General features: G+C 42.0%; 1 protein-coding gene across 1 annotated transcript in view; it reads left to right on the plus strand.

Moving 5' to 3' along the window:
* The window catches only part of LOC309349226 (uncharacterized protein), a gene marked incomplete at its 5' end in the record, with an annotated part of 141,475 nt that overhangs the window by 45,902 nt on the left and 72,368 nt on the right, over nt 1-23,205 (plus strand). The window contains 5 exons of the mRNA XM_081874974.1: nt 2,739-2,937; nt 7,192-7,358; nt 7,489-7,552; nt 15,170-15,258; nt 19,329-19,450. Of these exons, the coding sequence (XP_081731100.1) occupies nt 2,739-2,937; nt 7,192-7,358; nt 7,489-7,552; nt 15,170-15,258; nt 19,329-19,450 (641 nt within the window). The remainder of the gene's footprint in view (nt 1-2,738; nt 2,938-7,191; nt 7,359-7,488; nt 7,553-15,169; nt 15,259-19,328; nt 19,451-23,205) is intronic.

The following is a 23,205-nucleotide window of genomic DNA, read 5'->3' on the forward strand; positions in this document are numbered from 1 at the left end:
CCCCCCCCGAATCTGTCAGGCCTAAGGAGTACAGCAGCTCACTTCTGGCAGGTGAGAGTAAAGGTCCCCACCTCCCCACAGAAATCTACGTACCTGCCTCTCCAGGGTTTTCCCCAAGCAATCTGAGACTGCTCCTGCATGAAGCTCACCTCTTCCACCCTCTGCATGCCTCTTCTGAGTCTGGGAGACTAAGGTGGAGGGGAGCTTGTCACAGCAGGAGAGGGAGTCACACATACTTTTTCACCAGCCAGACTCATCCCTGCCTTTTGGCATCCCCCTCTCCTGTTTCTGATTCTGGACTACCCCCTGCCACAGGCTTCCCTCAGTCACTAAGCCCTGTTACCTCCTCAGGTTCCAACACACCCTCTTCCCAGTCTTCTCCCTCTGACCACTCATTGTCATCCCACCACCAGAAGGCTCTGAGCCTTCTTCCCTTGGGTTCCTCCCACTATTCCTCTGCATCCAACCAGTCCATGATACCTAGGTACACCTCTGTCAATGTGCAGTAGCTTAGTGGTAGCACACCTGTTTTGCATTCAGGGGGCCCTAGATTTAATCCCCCGCATCTTCAATGTTGCCCTTCTGAAGCCCCAGAGAACTGCTGTCAGTCAATGCAGACATTATTGAGCTAGATCAGGCTTCCTCAACCTCACCCCTCCAGATGTTTTGGCCTACAACTCCCATGATCCCTAGCTAGCAGGACCAGTGGTCAGGAATGATGGGAATTGTAGTCTCAAAACATCTGGAGGGCCGAGGTTGAGGAAGCCTGCGTTAGATGGACCAATTGTCTGACTGGGTGTAAGAGAGCTTCTTTTTTCAATGCCATGGAATAATTAAGCCACACACTTCCATGCACCTTGCACATGTGGACAATTTCTTGAAAGGGAAGGCAGCTCCTGCTTGCACCAAGCACTTTGAAGCTGCTGTTTTAGGTTCTTTTGACTGAAAGAGGCAGGGGGAAGGGAAGAGAAGCAACATAATGTGCCATTTAGAGGTGAAACAAAATGTCTGTTCATCAGTATTGCTATCAAATGATTTCTGATAACTGCCCTGTCAATATTTTTAGGCATTTCTGCAATATCCACAATTGAAAACATTCAGAAATAATGAATAATTAAACCAAGAACAAACTTAGTTGGTCTCTAAGGTGCTACTGGACCTTTTTAATTTTTTTTTATATATTTCATTCAGAAATAAAATAGAATTAAAATGGTCTAATGATGGCCCCTTCCACAGAACCTGCTGATTAATAATTCATCCTGATTTGTTTACAGCGAGGCTGGGTGATGCTAGCTGTTTAGTGAGCATTCATCCCAATTCGTTCGTGGGGAGTTAGAAAATGTTGTGTCTAGCAAGTGTTATCCTACACTTTTCAATGCAATTCCATCAATTATTGGAAAAAGTCTGAATCTATTTTTGGGGAAGTGGGTTTGTTGCACAAGAGCTCCCAATCAACTCAAATTGCATGGCCTGAATTTACTTTCATCTGATGAAATCCTACCTGGAAACAGCGTCAGTTTGGAAGCTCCTTGAGAATGTTTTCAGGATCTGCTTTAGAAGAGCTTGCTTACATTTACCCTCTGACATTTATACCTGCTATTATCTGCAGTGGCGTAGCGTGGGTTGTCAGCACCCGGGGCAAGGCAAGTAATTTGCACCCCCTAACCCGTGGATTTGCGCCCCCAAACCCGTGGATTTGCGCCCCCTAACCCTAACCCCCAGATGTTGTGCCCGGTGCGGCCGGCCCCCCCAGCACCCCCCACGCTACGCCACTGATTATCTGACATTGTTTGCAAAACCTTTCTTAAACTATGCTGGCATTCTTCCAAATATGCATATCGTTGATCCTTCCTCTTTCCAATAGGAGGTTCCAGCCAGAAAGGATGGGAAGCCTGGAGAGATACTTCTGTTTGAACTCTTTCTCCTTCGCGGGAGCAATACTTGCATTGACCGAGTTGTGGGCTGGGGAGCATTTCCTTTGTGTAATAACAATTTGGACACAGTGGATGGGAAGTTTAAATGTCCTTTCCTCAGAGGCCACTACAACTCTAAAATTGATAGGTTCCAAAAAATTGAAAAATGGATTTCTTCTGACTTGGATCACTGGCTGTGCAACCTCTATTTCCAGGTTGGTAGGAAACAGCATTCCTAATCTGCATCCACCCTTACAGCAAATCTCTCTACCTATTTGTTATAATATAGCTTTAATGTTATTTTAAGGTTAAAAAGTGACATTCATGTGAAACAGTTTCCTTCTTACAGCAATTATAGAAGGGATATGCTTTAGCAGTGCACCTTGAGGGAAGCCCATCTTTCTCAGCCTTTACACCAGGGGCAGGCAACTTGTTCAGAAACCAAAGCCCTGTTGAAAATATGTTGTGGCTATATTAGGCTGTAATGCAGTATTTAAAACTGTAAGACTTGGAAATTGCTTTCATACTTGAACTTCAAAGTCAGTTTTAAAGGACCCATTGAGGCTTGTGGCTGTGGGGGAATAATTGGATCGTTGGATTCGCAAATTGACGGACAGTTGTGTCTTTAAATTATTGCACTGCACACTGAGAGCATTTAGAACAGGAATTATGTGAATTAAGAAGAAACTAATGACTGGCGGACCCCTGCAGTGGGCGTTTCCACAGAATTGTAGATCAACCTTTTTGATTGAAAGTTTGAGAATATTAGAAGAATAATTTTGCATATGGCTGACCTATTCATATAACAGGGTTTTCTCTTATCAGATAATTAAACTACCGCGGTATTCAGATGAGCAGAACAAATATGAGGCAGCCCTACAGCTCTCTTCAGACCTTGCATATTCAAGCATTGCTGAGGATAGAGTCTTGAAGAAGGAAACAACAGGCGGACTACAAGATAATGGACTAAAAAGTTCACGCCTACCACACTGCCATTCAATATGTTCTTTTGCCTCACTTCAAGGTTAGATACTCTTTGTTTTTTGTTTTTAAATAAATCAATATCTCTCAGGAAACAGGAGACATATCAGGTATCCTTTATTGTGAGGGACACGTCACCTTGGTTTTCATATTTTAAAAATTCTCTTCCACCTTCACTCAGTGTTGGGTGTTAGAAAGTTTGACCGACTCCAGCTTTTCACTTATTTAGTGCTCAGAGAGTAATGAAGTCATGGATAATTGTCTGCACTATAAAGGCAGTTATAATGCAGTCTCTCCTTTTCCATGGCTAGCACCTCAGCCATGCAAAGAAGGGAGCCACATCTGCTGTGGTAGAAAGCACCATTCTCAGTTGAGTGACAAGCTCCATCCAAGTGGTAAGGTGATCATGGATGGGAATGGGGAACCTGATGTCCTTGAGATGTTGCTGAAGTCCAGCTACCATCAACCCAGCCAGTACAGGCAGTGGCTGGTGAAAGTTCAAGGCCACCAACATCTGGAGAGCACCAGGTTCCCTTTCTTGATTGAGGTCAGCCTTCCCCAACCTGGTTCCTTCCAGGGACTACAACTTCCCTCAGCCCCCACCAGCATGTCAATCGTCTGGGATGATGGGAGTTGTAGTCCAAAACATCTGGAGGACATCAGGTTGGGGAAATCATTGGACATGAAGGCCATGATGTGTCCATGGATTTGAGAGTGGGAGGGGGGTGATTGCCACCATAAAATACCCAAGGGCAGTTTCAGTAGGCATCAGGGTCTTCATGCTTTATTATGTCTACATTAGCCCATAAATGCCCTAGTTTTGAAACTCATGTACTTATGCTGTATGATATTTGTTTAAGTGTCAGCTCTCAGCCTCCCATCTGTCAAACTCTGAATGCTCATGCTCAGAGTGTACTCCAAGAATACCAGGAACCAGACAGGGATAGTTGAAAATGAGGTTGTGTGTGTGAGAGAGGGGGTTCTTGCTGTTTTCTACTCTAACCCAGGAGCTGGCTTTCAAAGACCTTTAATCAGTATATTTCCCCAGTTAGATATATAATCCTTCCCTGAAAGTACATGTATATGTATTGCATATGTTATGCTACACCATGTAAATGTGCAGATATAGATGCACAGCACCGTAAGATAATTCTGCGACTGACATCCATGTGCAGTTGTGCATAACAAAAGGTAAGATGTGCTGAACGTTGAAGCCTTACACCCCCCAGCTTGCAACCACTGACACAACAGAAATCCTTCAGAATAATAATCATTTGTATTTATTTATTTACTTGGAGCCTTCTTTAAAGATATTATTAGCTGTTAATATCTCCCTGTGGGTTTGTTTTCTAATATATATCAGTGCCGTGCTACAGTATGCTGTTTCTGCTGGTGATATGTTGCTAAGAGATTTAATAATGGGCAAACAAACACAACATGTGGTAATCCATTTCAAATTAAAAGTTTATTAAACACCAGCTTGATGACTTTCTGGCTATTTACAATTAAAGGAGCAAACCTTAGGGAACTAGGGACCACGTGACGAAATGTACAATGTTGCCATTTCCGACAGAACAAATGCATTTATGATCTGCAGCAAGCTGTTGCCCATTGATAGATCTTATAAATACCGTCTTTAATCTATTAGGACACAACATAAAACTTTGCTAATGCTAAGATGCAAGTCAGAAAATGTACCCAGTAAGAAAAGTCTCTTGCAAATCAGGAGGGTACTTATAGTCTTTAACAAGATTCTCTGAGGTGTTAGAACAGTCCAGTGCTTTTTTTCTAAAAAAGTTTAGGGGTACTCTCATTTTCCTACTCATATTGAAATACTGCCCCTCAATGAAGCCAAACTTAGATTCACAAAATGTTTAGGGGTATGCGTGCCCCTGCACCCCCCCCCCCAGAAAAAAAGCACTGGAACAGTCTTATAAGAAACTAATCACTATATCATTTGCTTCATAATGCTGGCGGAAAACATATTTCGATACCTACATAATCTTATTTTTATGCTGCCTTTCCACAGTTCAAACCATGCTCAAGGAGGTTTACAATGTGAAAAAAGTACATAACAAAATAGTCATAAACAATAAATAAAACATCAGAAAGCTATCATGTTTAAAGAGAAGTGAAGCAGATCATTCAGGAAAATGATTAAAAAAACAACAACAGGGTAATGTTTAATGTAAGGAGTGGGGTGGTGATTATTCATTTCTTATCAAGACACAACACAATCTGAAGGCAGCCTTTTTGTGAAATTCAACATGGGCCCCAGACTAGATTCTAATAGCAGGTGTCTTAGTTGTGAAAAAGACATTGACAGCTCATTCACACTTGAAAGTTGGCAGTGGGGGGTGGAGAGAGATTCTATACCTGAAAAGTAATGTGGTGTTTTGCAAGGAGGAAGACGTTTGAATAATCCACTTTGCGTGTGTTCTCAAGTCTGAGCACCTTTTGATCTCTGATTCAAATTCCGTCAGGTGATGCATTTATCATAACATGAGTAATGCCATTGTCAGATGTATCTCCCTGTCGTTCCTTCCTGTTGAAATCTGAAAGCATGTCTATCCAATTAAACTGCAAGCAAGTAGTAGGGAAAATAGAGAACCAACACAAAAGCAAGGAGGTGATTTAGCAGAAGCTGATTTCTCTCACCTCGTGTTTAATAAACTAACAGACACAAATCCAGCCCAACAATTTATGCTGGAGAAATATATGTCATTAGGTTGAGTGTGGCATGCGTAGAAAATAGGAGTGGACACAGTTTCGGTCAGTTTCTGTTTGGTACAGCTTCTCTCTCTCTCTTTTTGGTCTGATGGCTTATGAACACATTTGTATGCAATTTCACTAATACATGCAAGAATGCATATACTCTAGTACACATTATTGGACACATTTTTTTTGGGATGGAGAACCGTATCACACTGTTGGGAGCCATGCTGATTTCAAAGGCTATCTGTGTTGTGGGTTCACATATTGCTTCAGGATGCATGTAATAGGTAGATCTGTCTTTAAACAGATTTCCCTCCCACCCCTTGTTTTTGTTGTTGAAAGGACCTGCTAATGTGGAAGTTCTGTCATTTTAAAATGATAATAGAAACAAAACAATAACAGTAAACATTTTTTTTTTATTGTTTATACCCCACCCATCTAGTTTGGTTTCCCCAGCCACTCTGGGTGGCTTCTAGCACATATAAAACATAATAAAACATCAGCCATTAAAAACTTCCTTAAACAGGGCTGCCTTCAGATGTTTTCTAAATGTCAGATAGTTGTTTATTTCCTTGACATCTGATGGGAGGGCGTTCCATGGCGCGGGCGCCACTACTGAGAAGGCCCTCTGACTGGTTCTCTGTAACCTCACTTCTCCCAGTGAAGGCCCTCGGAGCCATAGCTTTCAACTTTTCCCTTTTCTTGCAAGGAATACTATTTGGAATAAGGGAATTTCCCTTAAAAAAAGGAAAACGTTGACAGCTATGCTCGGAGCTGGACTTCGGTGTCCAGGCTGGAATGTGTCTTGGATTGCAGAACTGACAGAAATAGACTGGTAACATTTGTTATTGTGATCTTGGGCACTTCTGGTGATTTTTTTTTTTTTTGGTAAAGGTGTGTGCATAAAGGTGCAGAAATACCAACTTGCATGCTGAAAATGGGAGAAGGAAGTGGAAGGTGTGAGAGGAGTGACTATGGAAAAGGGAAGACAAGCACAGCAGAGATAAAACCTTCCATCAAGCTCCACCCACTGGAGTGGATGGCAAGTGGCAAGAATAGCAACAAAGATCCATGATGGGGGGAAATGGAAACTATGGAAGCTAATCACATACACAGAAACATTGGATCTGAACAACCCTTTTGTGGGATAAAGCCCCCATGTGGAAACTTCCTATGACATGTCATTGTTTTTTGAGCAATCAAACCAGCCAAAGTGTTCCATTTTAAGGGAAGCACATGCTGCCCATTGCAAATTAAAACAATGCATTCACATCCATGTGTACACACACCTCTTTCGCTTTAGCTGGACCACGCCAGGCTCATCTTTCTCTGGTGTCGTCGCTTTTAATGCACCCCATTTGGTTTCAGTGAACAACGTTCTCATCTACTGGAGGGGTAGTAAAAAGCTTTAAACAGTTGCGCGGGTCTTTTAAGGGTAAATTTGTTTTGACAGAGCTGTTTTGCAAGGGCCTGGGCCATCCCAAAGTGATGGTGGCTGACAGTGCTTTGCTGTTCTCGGAGCGAGGAAACATGTGGAAGGAATTGTTCTTTTACATTTCACAGCTTGTTATTTCCTCCGCAGGGCAACCTTTGACCTCTCCGAGAGATTCTGACACCCATAAGGGAAGTATTCCCACTGTTGAAAAGGAAGTGGGAAAGCAGTTTAATGGTGCAGAAGGTTGGGAACGGTGCGTGTCAAAAGAAACTCGGACGAAAAGAAAGGACCAGCTCTTGAAATGTTTCCAGCAGGTCAGAGCTTTTATCGCTCCGGATAATTTGCTAACACTTTGAAAATAGATTTGCTTTGCATATGTCTTTCGATTATGAAAACACACATCTCCATACCCCCAACGATACCGTCTGTCAATTATTTCACTAGGCAGGCGAAGCCACGGACAAGTTTAAATCAAATGTGAAGGATCAAACAGAGCCCTGCAGAAAAGGTACAGAAAAGACGTGCTGCTCTCTAAAACACTGTGTGTGTGTGTGTGTGTGTGTGTGTGTGTGTGTGTGTCTAGGCTCAATGTGTTTGCAATTACAAGGTGTGTGTGGAGTGTACTGACAACATCAGATTAGAGGTGGTGTTTCTACGACATTTTTACACCCCTTTGCATTTTATTTGGCGGTTTATATTTGCAGATCATGATGTCTCCTGCTCTCCCCTTTCTCTCCTCACACCAGTATTATTAGCAGCATCTCTTTGCTAACAGAGGTCTCCTTCCCCACATGGCTTGCCCAATTCATGATCTTAAAATCATTTTGCAGCTCAGATGAACGGAATAAACTCTCATCTTCCAGCAGCCATGGGAAAATACATTTTCAAACTATTGTGCTGTTTCTGCGTGTGTGGATCAGAACACAAATTTGCAGATTACGCCACCTAATCCATAAACTGATCCATGCCTTTAGGCCTGTCCTGTACTTATAAGGAGTGGTCTGAGGGCTTCCTTCTGCTAACCTTTTACAGCTGCTTAGAGCAGCTAATACTTCCTCCGTGGCTTAAAAAAATATATGCTCCCAGGAAGTGACACTCCACATTATGATGTATGGTTACTTCCAAGGAGCATTTTTTTAAAAGTTTCTTTTAACTGTGCAACCATGGTGTATTTACCAGCTATTCCAAGTAGCTGTAAAATGTTGAAAGAACGAAAGAAAGAAAGAAAGAAAGAAAGAAAGAAAGAAAGAAAGAAAAATAGAAAAGCACAACTCATACCTCCTTGTAATTTTTTTGGGAAGTGAGTGAGTGAGGGAAATGAGGGTAAAACCCAGTGGATTTTTGAGGATCCCCCCCCCAAAAAAACAATTCACCCACAAATGGAACATGACAGAGCTGGTTTTATGCACATACAGTGGTACCTCGGGTTAAGTACTTAATTTGTTCCAGAGGTCCATTCTTAACCTGAAACTGTTCTTAACCTGAAGCACCACTTTAGCTAATGAGGCCTCCCACCACTGCCGCACGATTTCTGTTCTCACCCCGAAGCAAAGTTCTTAACCTGAGGTACTATTTCTGGGTTAGCGGAGTCTGTAACCTGAAGCGTATGTAACCCGAGGTACCACTGTATGTGAAATTAGCAAGGGACTGAAATAGGTTGACAACTGATCCACTCCGTACTCCACTGAGCCACCAGACATGGCTTGTGGGCTTCATTCAGGACGTTGGGTCACATTGCTGGTTCTGGGATGGATCTCATGTTCAAAGGGAGCTAAGAGGGGAGTGTGAAGCTTGTATCAGCTGGAAAGGCCCTAGGAGAGATGACATTTATGCTCCCTAGCTGACTTATGAAGCAATTGCTGTGGCAATGCAGCAGGCTTTTCCTTATTCCACTTCCTATTCTATACAACTTCAAGGGGCCTATGGCTTCCATCATGCAGCATGCTTCTCTGTGTCTGCTGTATATATAGGATGTAAACGTAATTACTTGATAAAACGCCAGAAGCTGCTCCTATCAATAATTCCTTATAGGCAGTGTTTCAAAGGGGTCAGTGACATTTGCTGAAATAAAGGAGTTTGCGTCCTCCATTTCCCCATGCCTAGATAGATTGTGCATGGGTAGGGTCTTGGGTTCGGGCAGATAATATCATTTTATTTATGTCACAAAAGAAATTGGTGTCTTGTCATTTCAGTTGCTCTAGCCTGTTTTCTAGAAACTGTTCTCTAATAAGAGCCTGGTGTACACATCACATAACAAAATCCCCACCACAGGAAACAGCAGCAACAATTATTGTTATTATTTTAAAATGTGTGGGTCACCTTGAACTCCTAGGTGAATTGCAACATACAAAATAGGAAATACAATAAAAACAATCCATAAACAAAATTACATAAGAACCCCAGTGGTTCGTCTGGTGTCTTCATTATATATTTTTAGGTGCCAGGTGAAAAAGTTCTTCAACCAGGTCTTTGGCTGATTAATATTCTACAGCCTTTTAAATGTGTCTGTGGGAAGGAGGCGGGTATTGTTTTGCTGTTTTGTATTACTTATTTGGGACGCAGGTGGCGCTGTGGGTTAAACCACAGAGCCTAGGACTTGCCGATCAGAGGGCTGGTGGTTTGAATCCCTGTGATGGGGTGAGCTCCCGTTGCTTGGTCCCTGCTCCTGCCAACCTAGCAGTTCAAAAGCACATCGAAGTGCAAGTAGATAAATAGGTACCACTCTGGCGGGAAGGTAAACGGCATTTCCGTGCGCTGCTCTGGTTCGCCAGAAGCGACTTAGTCATGCTGGCCACATGACCGAGACGCTGTACACCAGCTCCCTTGGCCAATAAAGCGAGATGAGCGCCCCAACCCCAGAGTCAGTCACGACTGGACCTAATGGTCAGGGGTCCCTTTACCTTTACCTTTATTACTTATTTACTTGTTTTTATCCTGTATTTTATTCTGTGAACTGCCCTGAGATCTTATGATGATGAACAGTATATAAATCTAATAAATCATAATAATTATATGTTTCCCCATCCAAATTACAACTCCAAGAAGCAACATTTAAAAACTGTCAGCAGAAGAAAAATGTTGACTCCAAAGCCCTTAAAAAGTGTCACTGTTAAAACTAATGAAACTGCTAAAAAACCCCAAAAAGACTAAGCCGGGGGAGACTTTGCTTGGTACCAAAGAACTGCCACAGAAGGCACCAGGTGAGCTTCCCTGGGGAGAGCATTATGTAGTCAGGGAGCCACCACTGAAAAGGTCCTTTTTCCTCACTACCATCCTCCACTCTTCCAATGGAGGAGGCCTCCTAAGAAAGGCCTCTGTATATGATCTTGATATCTAAGTAGGCTTATATGGGAAGAGGCGTTCCTTCAGGTACTGGGGTCCTGAAGCTGCGTTAGGTTCTATAAGTTAATGTTAGCACCTGGAATTTGGCTTGGAAATGTACTGGCAGTCAGGGCATGCAAGGACAGGTGTGGAAGGTTGTGAATGCCTGGTCTTTGGTAGTAAATATGCAGCCAGATTCTGCAACTGCTGAACTTTCTGGACCACCTTCAAAGGCAACCTCACATATAAAACATTGCAGTAATCCAGACAGGAGGTTTCCAGAACATAGTTTACTGATGCTAAGATATCCCCATCCAGATAGGGATGTACCTGGGGCACCAAGACTAAGGTGGCAAAGTGAATTCCACGCAACATAGGCCACTTTTGCCTCCAGGGACAATGGTGGATGTAGCTCCAAATGTGTTCCTCTCGGGTGAGTGCAACCCTCTGTATATCCGATCTGGACCAAGGGAACCATCTACAAGCAGCATCTTCATCTTGTTTGGCTTTGGCCTCAGCTTGTTGGCGCTCAACCAGTCCATTTCTGGAGACAGGCGCCTGCCTTAGAACATCCACCACTGTATCTGCTGAGGAAAAAAAGGGAGAAATAGAGTTGTGTGTTATCCACATATTGATGACAGCATGCTTCAAACTCCAGATGTCCCCACCCAGCAGGTTCTTGTGGATATTAAATAGGATGGAGAATAAGATTGTCCTCGTGGAACCCCAAGGGACCAAACATAAATCCCCGGCACCATTTTCTGGGGCCAACTGTTCAGGTAAGAATGGAGCCACAGCAAAGCAGTGCCCCAACTCCCAAATTGGATAGCTGTTCCAGAAGGATATATGGGTCAATTGTATCGAAAGACACTGAGATGTCCAGGAGAAAAGTGTCATTCCCTTGTCTCCCATCATACTTCAAGACGTAGTCCCTTAGCTGCATTCTGGAATGTATTCAGAGGACTGTACCATGCCCTTTTACCTGATAATCTGAAATCTGCTTTTAATCTTGTAAAATCAGTGGGTTTAAGAAAATGCAGGAGGCCAAAGAATAATGATTTTGGAGCTGATTTACTAAAATAATTACAGCAAAGTGGCAATGTTGGATCTTTTCCCCCCATTGTTTTTCTAAGAAAGCAGAAATATTTATGTTTGGGTATGGTTTATAATTGTCCCTAGACATGTCAGTGGGATTTTCATTTTAATTACAATTTCTAGTGCAGCTGTTCTACTCCTTCCATCATCTCATAGTTGATAGGGCATCTAATTAGCACTTTATAGCATTTTGCGGTCAATTATAAAATGTTATAAAAAAGAGAGAATGCAGTTTAGCAGAGACGAAATGCGCAATTCTCGTTTTTGTTTTCATGGGGCTAATTTGCTGAGTAGTAGTGTGTATATGAGAGGGAATTTTTACATAGAATTTTATAAGCCACATTTCCTCTCTAGCAACTATGAAAAACTCCTATGATAAAAAAAAAAGTAGTCTGGAGCCGTTAGATGTCTTTCTGATTGCTGGCCCTATTAAAATCTTCTTAAAGTAATAGATAGGTTTAATTCCTCAAGCCAAAGAAAAATTATAGAATCTTAAGTATTTTCCACATTTATTATACTGATGTGCCTGTAGTAAGAACAGAAAGAAAAATCCAAGAAAGAAGCAAAATCTCTTGTATTGCAAGTTTTAAATGTACCAAGCTAAGGTTTACTTAATTAGAACCTTCAGGCAATAAAGGAAGCCTTTTTTAAATTCTGTGAATCTTAATATGCTAAATAATGCAAAGCTTCAACTCTTCAAGCATGAGACACACATCTGGCCGCTTAACATTTAAATTACGTGGGGAAGGGGAGGGGGAGGGGAAGAGAAATCCCTTCCACTTCTGAGGTAATTTTCTTGAAGAAAAGAATGGGAAATGTATTACAACAAAAATTAATTTCATTTCAGATTTTCATTGTGTTTAATTGCACAGCATTTTTTTTTAGAGCATCTCTCTTTTTTCTTTATGACACATTTTCTTTTCTCCTCCTGTAATTTTTTTATTGATCTTTAATTTAAGCAGCTCCTCACAGTTTATGGCTGCTGAAGAAGTACATTGTGTTTTACCAGGAAATCTATCTAGAGTTAAAAGTAATGAGCTCAGTGATACAGAAAATAAAGGGAAGAATACAAGCTCAAAAAAACCCTCCACCAACCAAAGCACAACCGCCCACAGGAAAATCATTCAGCAACAGTATATTCAATTTGTTTTCCTCTCCAACGTCTCACTCAGGCAAACCAATCCTTTCTTTCCCCTTTCCCCCTTCATCTCCAGGCTCTCTGTATTTTGTGGAAACTCATATGAGAAATTTAGGTTTACTCAATGAATATGGATTAAACCACAAATACATTTTTAAAAAACATGTATTTGTGGTTGGGAGAGTGATGGAGAAAACACACTGAAAAGTTTGGGATGAACAAATGATTAACGGGAAGATGTACAACAACCACTGCAAAACAAATCAGGATGAATTCAGGATCAATGCTGGTTGTCATATAACGTCCCTGCAAACAAATGAGAATGAATGTTCAGTAAAGACCATAGTCTAACCTTCAAGCAAGCATTGTGCAAGCAAATCGGATTATTTATTTATTGCATTTGTACCCCACCTTTTCCTCAAAAGAGCTCAAGGTGGCATACATGGAGTGGCTGGGGCAACAAATATTATTTTTGTCCTCCTCAGTGAATCCCCACAGCTACCATGTGAGGTAGGTTAGACTGAGAGACAGTAACTGGCCAAAGGTCACCCAATGAGCTTCATGTCAAGTGGAGATTTGAACCCCGGTTTCCCAGGTCCTAGTCCAACACTCTAGCCAGTACACCACACTGGCTCAATAAACAGGTCATCTGGAAGAGTGCGCTCTCTCTCTCTCTCTCTCTCTCTCTCTCTCTCTCTCCTGTTGCTAGAGAGGCAGAAGCACACAGCAATGCTTACTAACCATGGAAGCTATGTTCTACCTCACTGTCTGAGACATTAGGCCATTGTCCTGATCCAGCAGACTCGCCTTAGGTTCTTAAGTTCTCTAAGACCTAGCTCTTTAATTAATATTTTGCAGACTGACCTAATTTTCTTTGAAGAAGGAAGGAAGTGTTATAAAATGGTGGCACAACAGCACAGGTGGTGGAGGGGTTTCCCTCCTGTAAGTTGCCGCCGCCACCAGTGTAGTCCAGCAATGGTTGTTCAGTTTCTAAAACAGGAAAAAACAAAGCAGGGGGAAGGAAACTCTCAAACAAAAAGGCCCCTTTCTGGGTTCTGACCTGTAGGTTTGCCTTTCAGAACTTGGGAGCCTCCTTTAGAAGTCCTTATTGAGGTAACCTGATGGTGAACAGTAATGGTGGGTGACTACTAGGCCTTTTCTGTTGTGTGGTCACAGTTATGGAAAACTCTCCTCAAGGAAGCTCACCCACCCAAGACGTTTCACTACCTAAGGCAAAGCAGTAACTGGCACCCCCCCTTCCAAATCAAGGTGTTAGTACCCGTTACCCATCCAATGATTCTGTCACCTGAGGCAATAAATCAATAAATATGACACAGTGGAAATATGGCAATAAGGATTAAATGACTAACAATTGGCTGTCATTTCACGATACCCATGATACTTAGATGTGCACTAAGAGCTGCTTATGATGTACATTGAAAGCATCTGCCCAGTGCTGGATTTACATACAGTGGTACCTCGAGTTAAGAACTTAATTCGTTCTGGAGGTCTCTTCTTAACCTGAAACTGTTCTTAACCCGAGGTACTACTTTACCTAATGGGGCCTCCTGCTGCCGCCGTGCCGCCTCCGCACGATTTCTGTTCTCATCCTGAAACAAAGTTCTTAACCTGAGGTACTATTTCTGGGTTAGCAGAGTCTGTAACCTGAAGCATCTGTAACCTGAAGCATCTGTAACCCAAGGTACCACTGTATAAGCTAAACAAGGTATAGCTTTGGGCCCCACTCTTTTAGTGGCCCCAAAAAAATTAAAGAAAAAAAGAGTGGATATACATGAATAAAAAATCATTTTAAGTTAGAGCTTAATAATTATTTCACAATTAATATACTTCTTCTTAATTGTATTTCACTATAAATATACTTCTTAATTGTATTTCAGTTCAACAATTACTTTGATAAAATACATATTTTGTTATGTGCAAATGGCTTTAGATACCTATTAGGTCCATAAATTACCATATAGCATATATTCAACACAAAAGCAGTACAATTTGTTTCTGACAAAGGACAGCTGGACATATAAAGTGTCAGCAATGTCAGCAATGTCATCAGCAATGTCATGGGCACCAGAAACAAAACAGAAGAGAAACAAAACAGAACAGACACATGAATTTTACTACTGAAATTTGGGTCCCTTGCTAACCCTATGCCTTTGAAAAAGCATCTCATGCAACAGTTAGTTAAGTGCTGCATGTTTCTTCCCAAAACAAGCAACCAGCAAACAAGCAAGCAAGCAAGCAAGCAAGCAAGCAAGCAAGCAGGCAAGCACATAATTTTGATGGGTTTAATACCTGAATCTGTTTTCTTGCATTTGTTCCAGCTCATGGACATCAGCGATAGTAGGCCACTGTGCCTGTATTTTTGTTGTTGTCATTACTAGTTTCAGTTTGTGAACATTATAAGCAAGTGATTGAGAATTATACAGGCGGCATACTTGAGGCTAAAGATATAAATCTTAAATTATTTAAAATTTGCTAATGCTAATATGATTATGGAAACAAGTATATTTTCAGCCATTTGAATTACATATTTGTTGTGCTTTCTCTGCTTAGGAAATGAGCCATATCCAATCAACTCTGGTTCGTCTGATAAGAATTGTGATCTGGTCCCAGTGAAGGAAGCTCATGGTATATATAGCAAAGTAAGGATCTATATATCTTCTATCTATCTATCATCTATCTATCTATCTATCTATCTATCTATCTATCTATCTATCTATCTATCTATCTATCTATCATCTATCTATCTATCTATCTATTATCTATCTATCTATCTATCATCTATCTATCTATCTATCATCTATCTATCTATCTATCATCTATCTATATCTATCTATCTATCATCTATCTATCTATCTATATCTATCTATCTATCTATCTATCTATTTATCTATCTATCATCTATCTATCTATCTATCTATCTATCTATCTATCTATCATCTATCTATCTATCTATCTATCTATCTATCTATCTATCTATCATCTATATCTATCCATCTATCTATCTATCTATCATCTATCTATTTATCATCTATCTGTCTGTCTATCATCTATACAGTGGTGCCCCGCAAGACGAACGCCTTGCAAGACGGAAAACCCGCTAGATGAAAGGGTTTTCCGTTTTGGAGGCGCTTCGCAAAACGAATTTTCCTATGGGCTTGCTTCGCAAGATGAAATGTCTTGCAAGTTCCTGCGGGTTTTTTCCCCTTTCCCCCCCTTTCCCTAAGCCGCTAAGCCGCTTATCAGCTGATCTGCTAAAAGCCGCTAAACTGCTAATAGCGCTAATCCGCTAAGCTGTCAATGGGCTTGCTTCGCAAGACGAAAAAACTGCTATACGAAGAGCCTCACGGAACGGATTAATTTCATCTTGCAAGGAACCACTGTATCTACAATTGCCTTATAAACTGCAGTGATTTCAAAAGGCATCCTTGACTTGCAGTGGAGTTTTGGTTTTTTGTGCATCTGGAGGAAAACTGCTGACATTTTGTGAACTCAGCAATGCCAGTAAAACTTTTTTATGGCTCAGAACACACCTTTTCCCCACTCTGCCAAAGACTTTGGCTAAATAAATCCCTTAACAGCTCACCAATACCTGCCAATCTTTGAAGTGGTAATTAGCTGGTTATTTTCTTTGCTGAACTTTTATGGTTTATTGGGTATTCTCACTTCTGTTTCTACCTGCTCCCTTCAAAAGGGTGTTTGGGTTTTAGAGTCCATCATACGATGATAGTGAAACTGAGCAATTCTCTTTTGGAAAAGGACCAACCCATCAAAAACCATTTTTAAATTCTTGTACTTTCTTTTTGCATTCCCCTCCCCCCAAAAATCGCTGGAATTTCATCACTAAACAAATACTTGTAGGCATGGTTTTCTTCCTCCTCCTCTTCTTTGGCAATCACTTGTAGTCAAGTAAGATTGCCTTCCATAAGCATGGTCTTAACAGTGAGTCTGTACATGACTGTGGAGGCCAATTCTGGATCCACACGTCCTTGCGCAGTGTGGACATAGGTTTCCGGGTGGGAGTTGACACGGTGAGGGTTTCCAAAATGTGCCTTCCTCTTAGCTCATTTCTCCTTTTCGCCCTGAGTTCATGCTTCTTCAAAGTCTGTAGGCATGGTACCAAACAACTAATATTTAATATGCTACCAGATCAAACACAAGGGGCTGGGGATGACCTGTAAAGTCCTATAAACCTTGGGAAGTTAATATTTGAAGGGCTATCTTCATAAGAACATAAGACAGTCCTGCTGGATCAAGTCAATGGCCCATTTCGTCCAAATCTTGTTCTCAAAATGGCCAACCAGATGCCTATGAGAAGCTTGCATGCAGAACCTGATAAGAACACCCCCTTCTTCTCCATTAGGAAAGTTCCATCCACTACAAGTCTCAAACCAACCCATTGCTTGTATGAGCAATAAACCCATTATTTATGATAATGCAGTATTATTTCATGAAGTGAAATAGTTCCAGAGCAATAGTCGTAAGTGGATGTATACTACATTATTTTTCTTCTGTTAGCTGCTCCAGGAATATGATTGAAGGGTGGTATAAACTTAAAATGAATTAATAAGTTGGTCTAAGTTAACTTATTAAATTTGGATTGTTTATAGTGGCATTTGTTAGGTACCTCCAGCATTTGGAGAGAAAGCTTCATAAATAAGCATGCACATAGCTAAGCAGTTAAGTGGTGTTTATTTCAATGGGGTTTAAGTGCACCTCATTTTCCCTCTGAGTCATGTCCACTGTACTTTTAAAACAAAACCCAGAAAACAAAAGCACCCTTGCTGGAGGAAAATGTAAGAAGTTACATTTGGAGAAGGAGAGATGTTCAGAGCCTTCTAAGGGACTTCCATGCCTCAGCCTAATTACTGCTATTTTTGTTCTTCTGATGTTTTGTTGGCCTAAAGAGCAATACAGTGACATCTTATTTGATGTTGTTCAGAGCATTGCACTGTGTGTAATTAAGTTATTAACGTATTGTTATTAAAGGGCACAAAGTGCTTATGCCCATGCGATCATTGTGAGAAAGTAAAAGCTTCCTGGAGCCACACCCTCATGCCTTTGACATAAGATCTGGTTCTGAGTCATGTGCATGATCAAACACAACCCGGTGAAGTTCACGTATAATCCGTTTTAATGCCTTTTTGCTTTGCATCTTGAACGCTGTAATTCTGACTCATAAGCTTGCATAGAGTGTGTCAACGCTTTGCACAGGCAACTAGTTTTGAAATCTCAGACTTCTTGTAGACCGGCATGTGCAACACCATGCTGCATTCAGATGACTTTGCCAAAACCTCTGATTGCCGCAGGCTCACATGCACCCTCACATAGGCGCCAACTCCCTGGGGCCCTGGGTGCTGGGCACTCGCAAGATTTCAGTGCTAGGGCCATGCACGCTGCATGGCACCCATGACTCCAGGCACCCACAGTTGCAATACCAAGTTGGCACTCCTGCTCCCTCTTCCCCTCCTCTCTTCCTCTGCAATACAAGGGAAGATACAGGATGAGGTACATCCACTTCTACCAGAGGCAAACCATAGTTTGCTGTTGCATCTGAACGTAGTAATCTATGGCTCACCCAAACTGTCGGATTATAATGAGAATTTGTTGTTGTTGTTTAGTCGTGTCCGACTCTTTGTGACCCCATGGACCAGAGCACGCCAGGATTAGGTTGTGTCATTAACTAGAAGTCCTGTTTTTCTTGTATGTGAATGATATCCCAATTCAAGAGGCAAAAAGGGGCAGTAGTAACTTGGAATACCTAAAACAGGAGTGAGGCTACAAAACCAAGAGTACCTGATAGAGGGTCCCACTTTCCTGTTTACATACCATCCAGCAGTGGTAGCTTGCATGGGTGTAGCCAGGATTTGGGGGGGGCAGGACTTTTTTCGGGGCGGCGAACTGATGTGATTGGTCAGTTAAGTATTTCTATTGTTCTACTTGCTCTAAAGGGGGGCAGCAAATTGTGACAATGCTGTGCTGGTTAGGGCAGAGATGGGGTGAGTTGGGATGGGGGGCAGCCCCAAAGGTGCACCTGCAAGGGCACCGCTGCCTAACCAAAGTTCCCCTGGCCTCACTTCTGCCTCACCCCATCCACATGGCAGCAAATGCAGCACCGCTGTTGCTGAGAGAACATGTCTGCCTCCACTCCCTGCTGCCAAATGAGCCACCACTGTTGTCTAGAACCAATCCCCAAACATTGCTGGACTACAACTCCAGGCAACTCTGAGCATTGCCCATGTTGGCTGGGGGATGATGGGCTTGCAGTTCAAGAATATTAAGACATTATTAACCAACTCCAGGGTTGCAGGTGGTTGCGCTGTGGCCTAGACCAATGCCTAATGCAATTATGTTATATGCCAGTCGTTTCGCAGAGAAAAATCCAGTTTCATCACTGTGCAAAGCCACTTTGTATCCTATCTGCTCTAAAGATCTATTGCCCGGGCTGAACATTTAGGGTTTTATTCCCCATTTCTTAAGGACCAAGTGACAAATTGGGTGCACTTACAAAGATGAAAGTGTGTGAGTCAATGCTAACCAAATTCCTTTGCTATTTGTGTGTTAAAACCATGGTGCTGCACTGCAGAGTTCGCTAGATTATTTCAAATATATAAAGTAGTTCCCAAACAAGGCCGTTCAAACAGGAGTTGTAAAATCTCTAGTGCATTGTTTTGGCCACTTAATCTCCCTTATTTATGACTGTTATTTTTAGACGAGCCAGAATGATCCAAGCAACGTGTGTGGCCAAGGAAGTCCTGGGATCGGACTAGATGAACCAGCTTTCCGTGTAACATCTTATCTGGAGGAGTTAGAGAAACACAGATTCTCCGTATGGTGAGCAAACTGATTTTTCAGTTTGTTTTTGGTTTACTCCTGTAGAACTATGCAAAACATGTTGGTTTTTCCCCCTCTTTAGGTCAGGGTGGGGCAGGGGCAATAGAAGCAAAACTATCTAAGGAAACATGACAGTTGAAATAAGTGGTGATTTAGTACCGGGGCTGTTCATTATTTCTGGAATCAGAAAATACATTTCATTTCTTCTGTTGCTGGAAGTGATGCCGTTTGAATCAGCCATAAAAATGAGTTCCTGGCCATTTGTGGTTATTAAAGACCCCTGGGCATTTCTTTTTAAAAGAGTAGCTGCACAAGTAGCTGCTCTAACCACAAGATTCTTGCCAAATCCTTATTTTATATTCTGCCAGCCTTAGTGTTTTGCCTGGAGTTTTCAGTTAGACAAAACATGCTGCCTCCTCTCTCTCTCTCTCTCTCTCTCTCTCTCTCTCTCTCTCTCTCTCTCTCGCCCTCTTTCCTCCTGGCTTCAGAGTTCCTGCTCCACCTTATGAGAAGCATCTTACAAGTACTCCTAGTCTCTTCAAAGCTAACAATTTGTGCAGAAACATTTCCTAGACACTTTTTTTTTATTTAAGAGAGAGAGAGAAAGAGAGGAAAGGACCACTATGAGTAGGTGATGACATGCATAATAATGCCAGCATAATAAGGCATGCATATCTATTTCCCCAACCCAAACCCATGTTGCAAATTTCAAAACAGAAGTGACTGAAGTGGCAAAATGCTGCCAGCCCCTTTTTCTGCCTGATTTATTAGACGTGAGGTACATGCTCGCCTTGGCAGTTATGATTTCAAACAATCCCCACTGGCCCCATGTGGAGCACTTAAGAGCACAATTAAGGCTATTGCTTTCGGAATCTGATTATGAAATGATGAGCGGGCAGGAGGAAGTTTAATAAGGAAGTAGGAGTGGGCGAATCTGTCAATTCTTGTTTCTCATTTTGTTCCAATCTTAAATTCAGATCTCCACATTTCTACATCATTATTTGTGATTTTTATCATAAAAATATCATCGTGAAAATTCTGCAGTATTTTAGTGCAATTTTCTCTTGATATACATAATTTCCCTAATATTTATTTATTTATGGAAATGCGTTTCCCCTGATAGAATGGATTTTTGTAGACACAACTTGCCTGGAAAACTGCATTGCAAAATTCTGTCTGAATGTCAAAGGATGGCTTTGTTTCAGTTTGCGCATTGAAAGTGCTAATTATGTACATTCACTTTTAAATTCAAATGGGATCAAATCTCTGTTCCATCCCTTATAAAAAAGGATTGATCTTTGCAAATAATATTTGTTTGATAATCAAAAATTATTATTTCTTATTTATGTGATTCGCCCTGCCCTGCCCAGCTCTACCACTCTCTTACTTGCTCTACCCTAAATCCCACTGTTTGTCTATTGACTACTGGCCCACCTTAGATTCACCAGCTGCCTTGAAGGTTGCTATCAAATCAAAAATTGGGAACTCTATTCAGTGGCCCACCCATACCCTGCTGCATCTGAGTGGCTTGTTGAATTGTCACTCAGAGCTGTTGCTTATAGAGCAGGAAGTTTCCAGTTCTAGCCCTAGCAGGAAAGCAGGGACCAGTGGCTTTGTGGGGAGGGAATGATAGCTTAGCAAAAGAGCATTGCGCGTGTCACATGTGGAAAGCTGCAGGTTTGGTCCCTGGCATTTCCAGTTACCAAAAGTTTGAGCAGCATGTGATAACCAAATGATTCTCTGTCAAAGACCCTGGGGAGCTACTGCCAGCCAGAGTAGATAATGATGGGCTATATCAGGGTTCCTCAAACTTGGCTTTCCAGCTTTTTTTGGACTATAACTCCCATCACCCCTAGTTGCAGGACCAGTGGTCAGGGATGATGGGAAGTGTAGTACAATAGCATCTCTGCACCCTAGAGGCAGAGGCTTAGCAAATCGGTGTGTTGCTGCACAAAAATTCTATGCAATTCTGGGTAGCAATGATATCAACAAAGGGCAGGCTCTAAGCTGTCTATTGTTTATCTTCTTCATTTCTCTGCTCCCGCACTGTCTCCCCAACTTGTCTCTGAAGGGCTGCTCCCTTTCTCTGATCCCAGACCTTCCTCTACTAGTTCTTTAACAATATATTATGTTAGATGATTAGAGACAAAAATAAAAATAAAAAATAATGGGTCTTTAGGTCTAGGAGCTTTTTAGGTTTCCATAAACATCAGAGTTTTAGATACTCTGAGATGCAATCTGAGCAATTTCCTTGATCTTTTACTGGAGCTGGTAAATCATTTATTGGGGTAGCCTTTTTACAAAATCCTGCTTTAAAAAAAACCCCCATAAAGTCTATTTATCATAAAATGCTGTACTACCAGCCATCTTCAAAGTGATACATGTACTGCATTAATTATCAGCTAACAATGGCCTTGAAAATGGTTTGGGCTTTTTCAGTATCCTGGCGCCCCATTATCTTTGCCTTGTAAAAAAATAAAAGTGAAAATAACATAAAATTGGAATACAGGAGCCAAGAAGTGTGTATTTTAAGACAGGATTTCCCTGAAACTTTTTTTTTTAAAGTGATTGCAAAAACTGCTACTCTTATCACTGCCAATATTTGTCTCCATAATGCTATAATTCATAGCATACTTCAATAATAAGTGAAGCCCTAAGTGGACAAGCCTTGAAATCTTTAGAAAATGAGTCTGCAAAGCGCAAAGGACATACAGGGCCCAATCTATTGCTCACTTACTTCACGGGCACATTGAGCTGGATCTGAAGATGAGCTCAGTGGAGTTCAGGGCCGGTACAACCATCAGGTAGCTGAAGCAACCACCTTGGGTGGCAGGAACCACAGGGGCAGCAGATTCCGGTGTAGATATTTACTCCCCCCTTGTTCCTGGTGTCATTCTTCATACCGCTTTTTGTCCCTAACAGTGAGGAGGGGCACAATTTTGTGGTTTGCCTCAGGTACCAAAATGTCTTGGGCTGCCCCTGGTGGAGTTCCACTCGCAGTGAAGAAGGTGATCTATCTCTATCTCTATCTCTATCTCTATCTCTATCTCTATCTCTATCTCTATCTCTATCTCTATCTCTATCTCTATCATCTCTATCTCTATCTCTATCTCTATCTCTATCTCTATCTCTATCTCTATCTCTATCGATCTCTATCTCTATCTCTATCATCTCTCTCTCTCTCTCTCTCTCTCTCTCTCTCTATCTCTATCTCTATCTCTATCTCTATCTCTATCTCTATCTCATCATCTAGCCAATTCTGCCGTCCTTCTGCAGCCCCCTGAAAAAGTGCACCAGATGACTGAGGAACTTTCCAGAACAGTGCAGGAGGTGGCTGTGGACAGTGGTGGAGGAAGGGGGTGTGAGGGATGTGGGTGTCATCACTGAGGGGGGGGGTGACAAAATGACAAAAATATGAGTTTAAAATAATAATAATAAAAAATTGGGCTCATGAAACTTTATAGTTCAGTCAACAAACTTAACGAAACGCGGCTGGCATTGGGCGGCACACCACAGGGCCCGGCACTTACTGTGGGGCCTGCAGTGTGCCCGAGCCACACGTCTCTCCTGGGAGTGATGTGGTGGTTTGGGCGCCTGCAGGTTCCACGCTCCCTGAAATGGCAGCGTGGGACTTGTGCCTGCCCTCCGCCTCTCCAACTGCCCTACAGCTGAGGAAGAGGCGGCGGAGAGGCTCCATGCAGTGCGCCCTGCCCCTGGCTGCAGGATGTATGGGCCGCATCTGGCACCCGAGTGTT

The sequence above is a fragment of the Podarcis erhardii genome (assembly GCF_964252035.2).
Source record: "Podarcis erhardii genome assembly, chromosome: 8".
Lineage (NCBI taxonomy): Eukaryota > Metazoa > Chordata > Lepidosauria > Squamata > Lacertidae > Podarcis > Podarcis erhardii.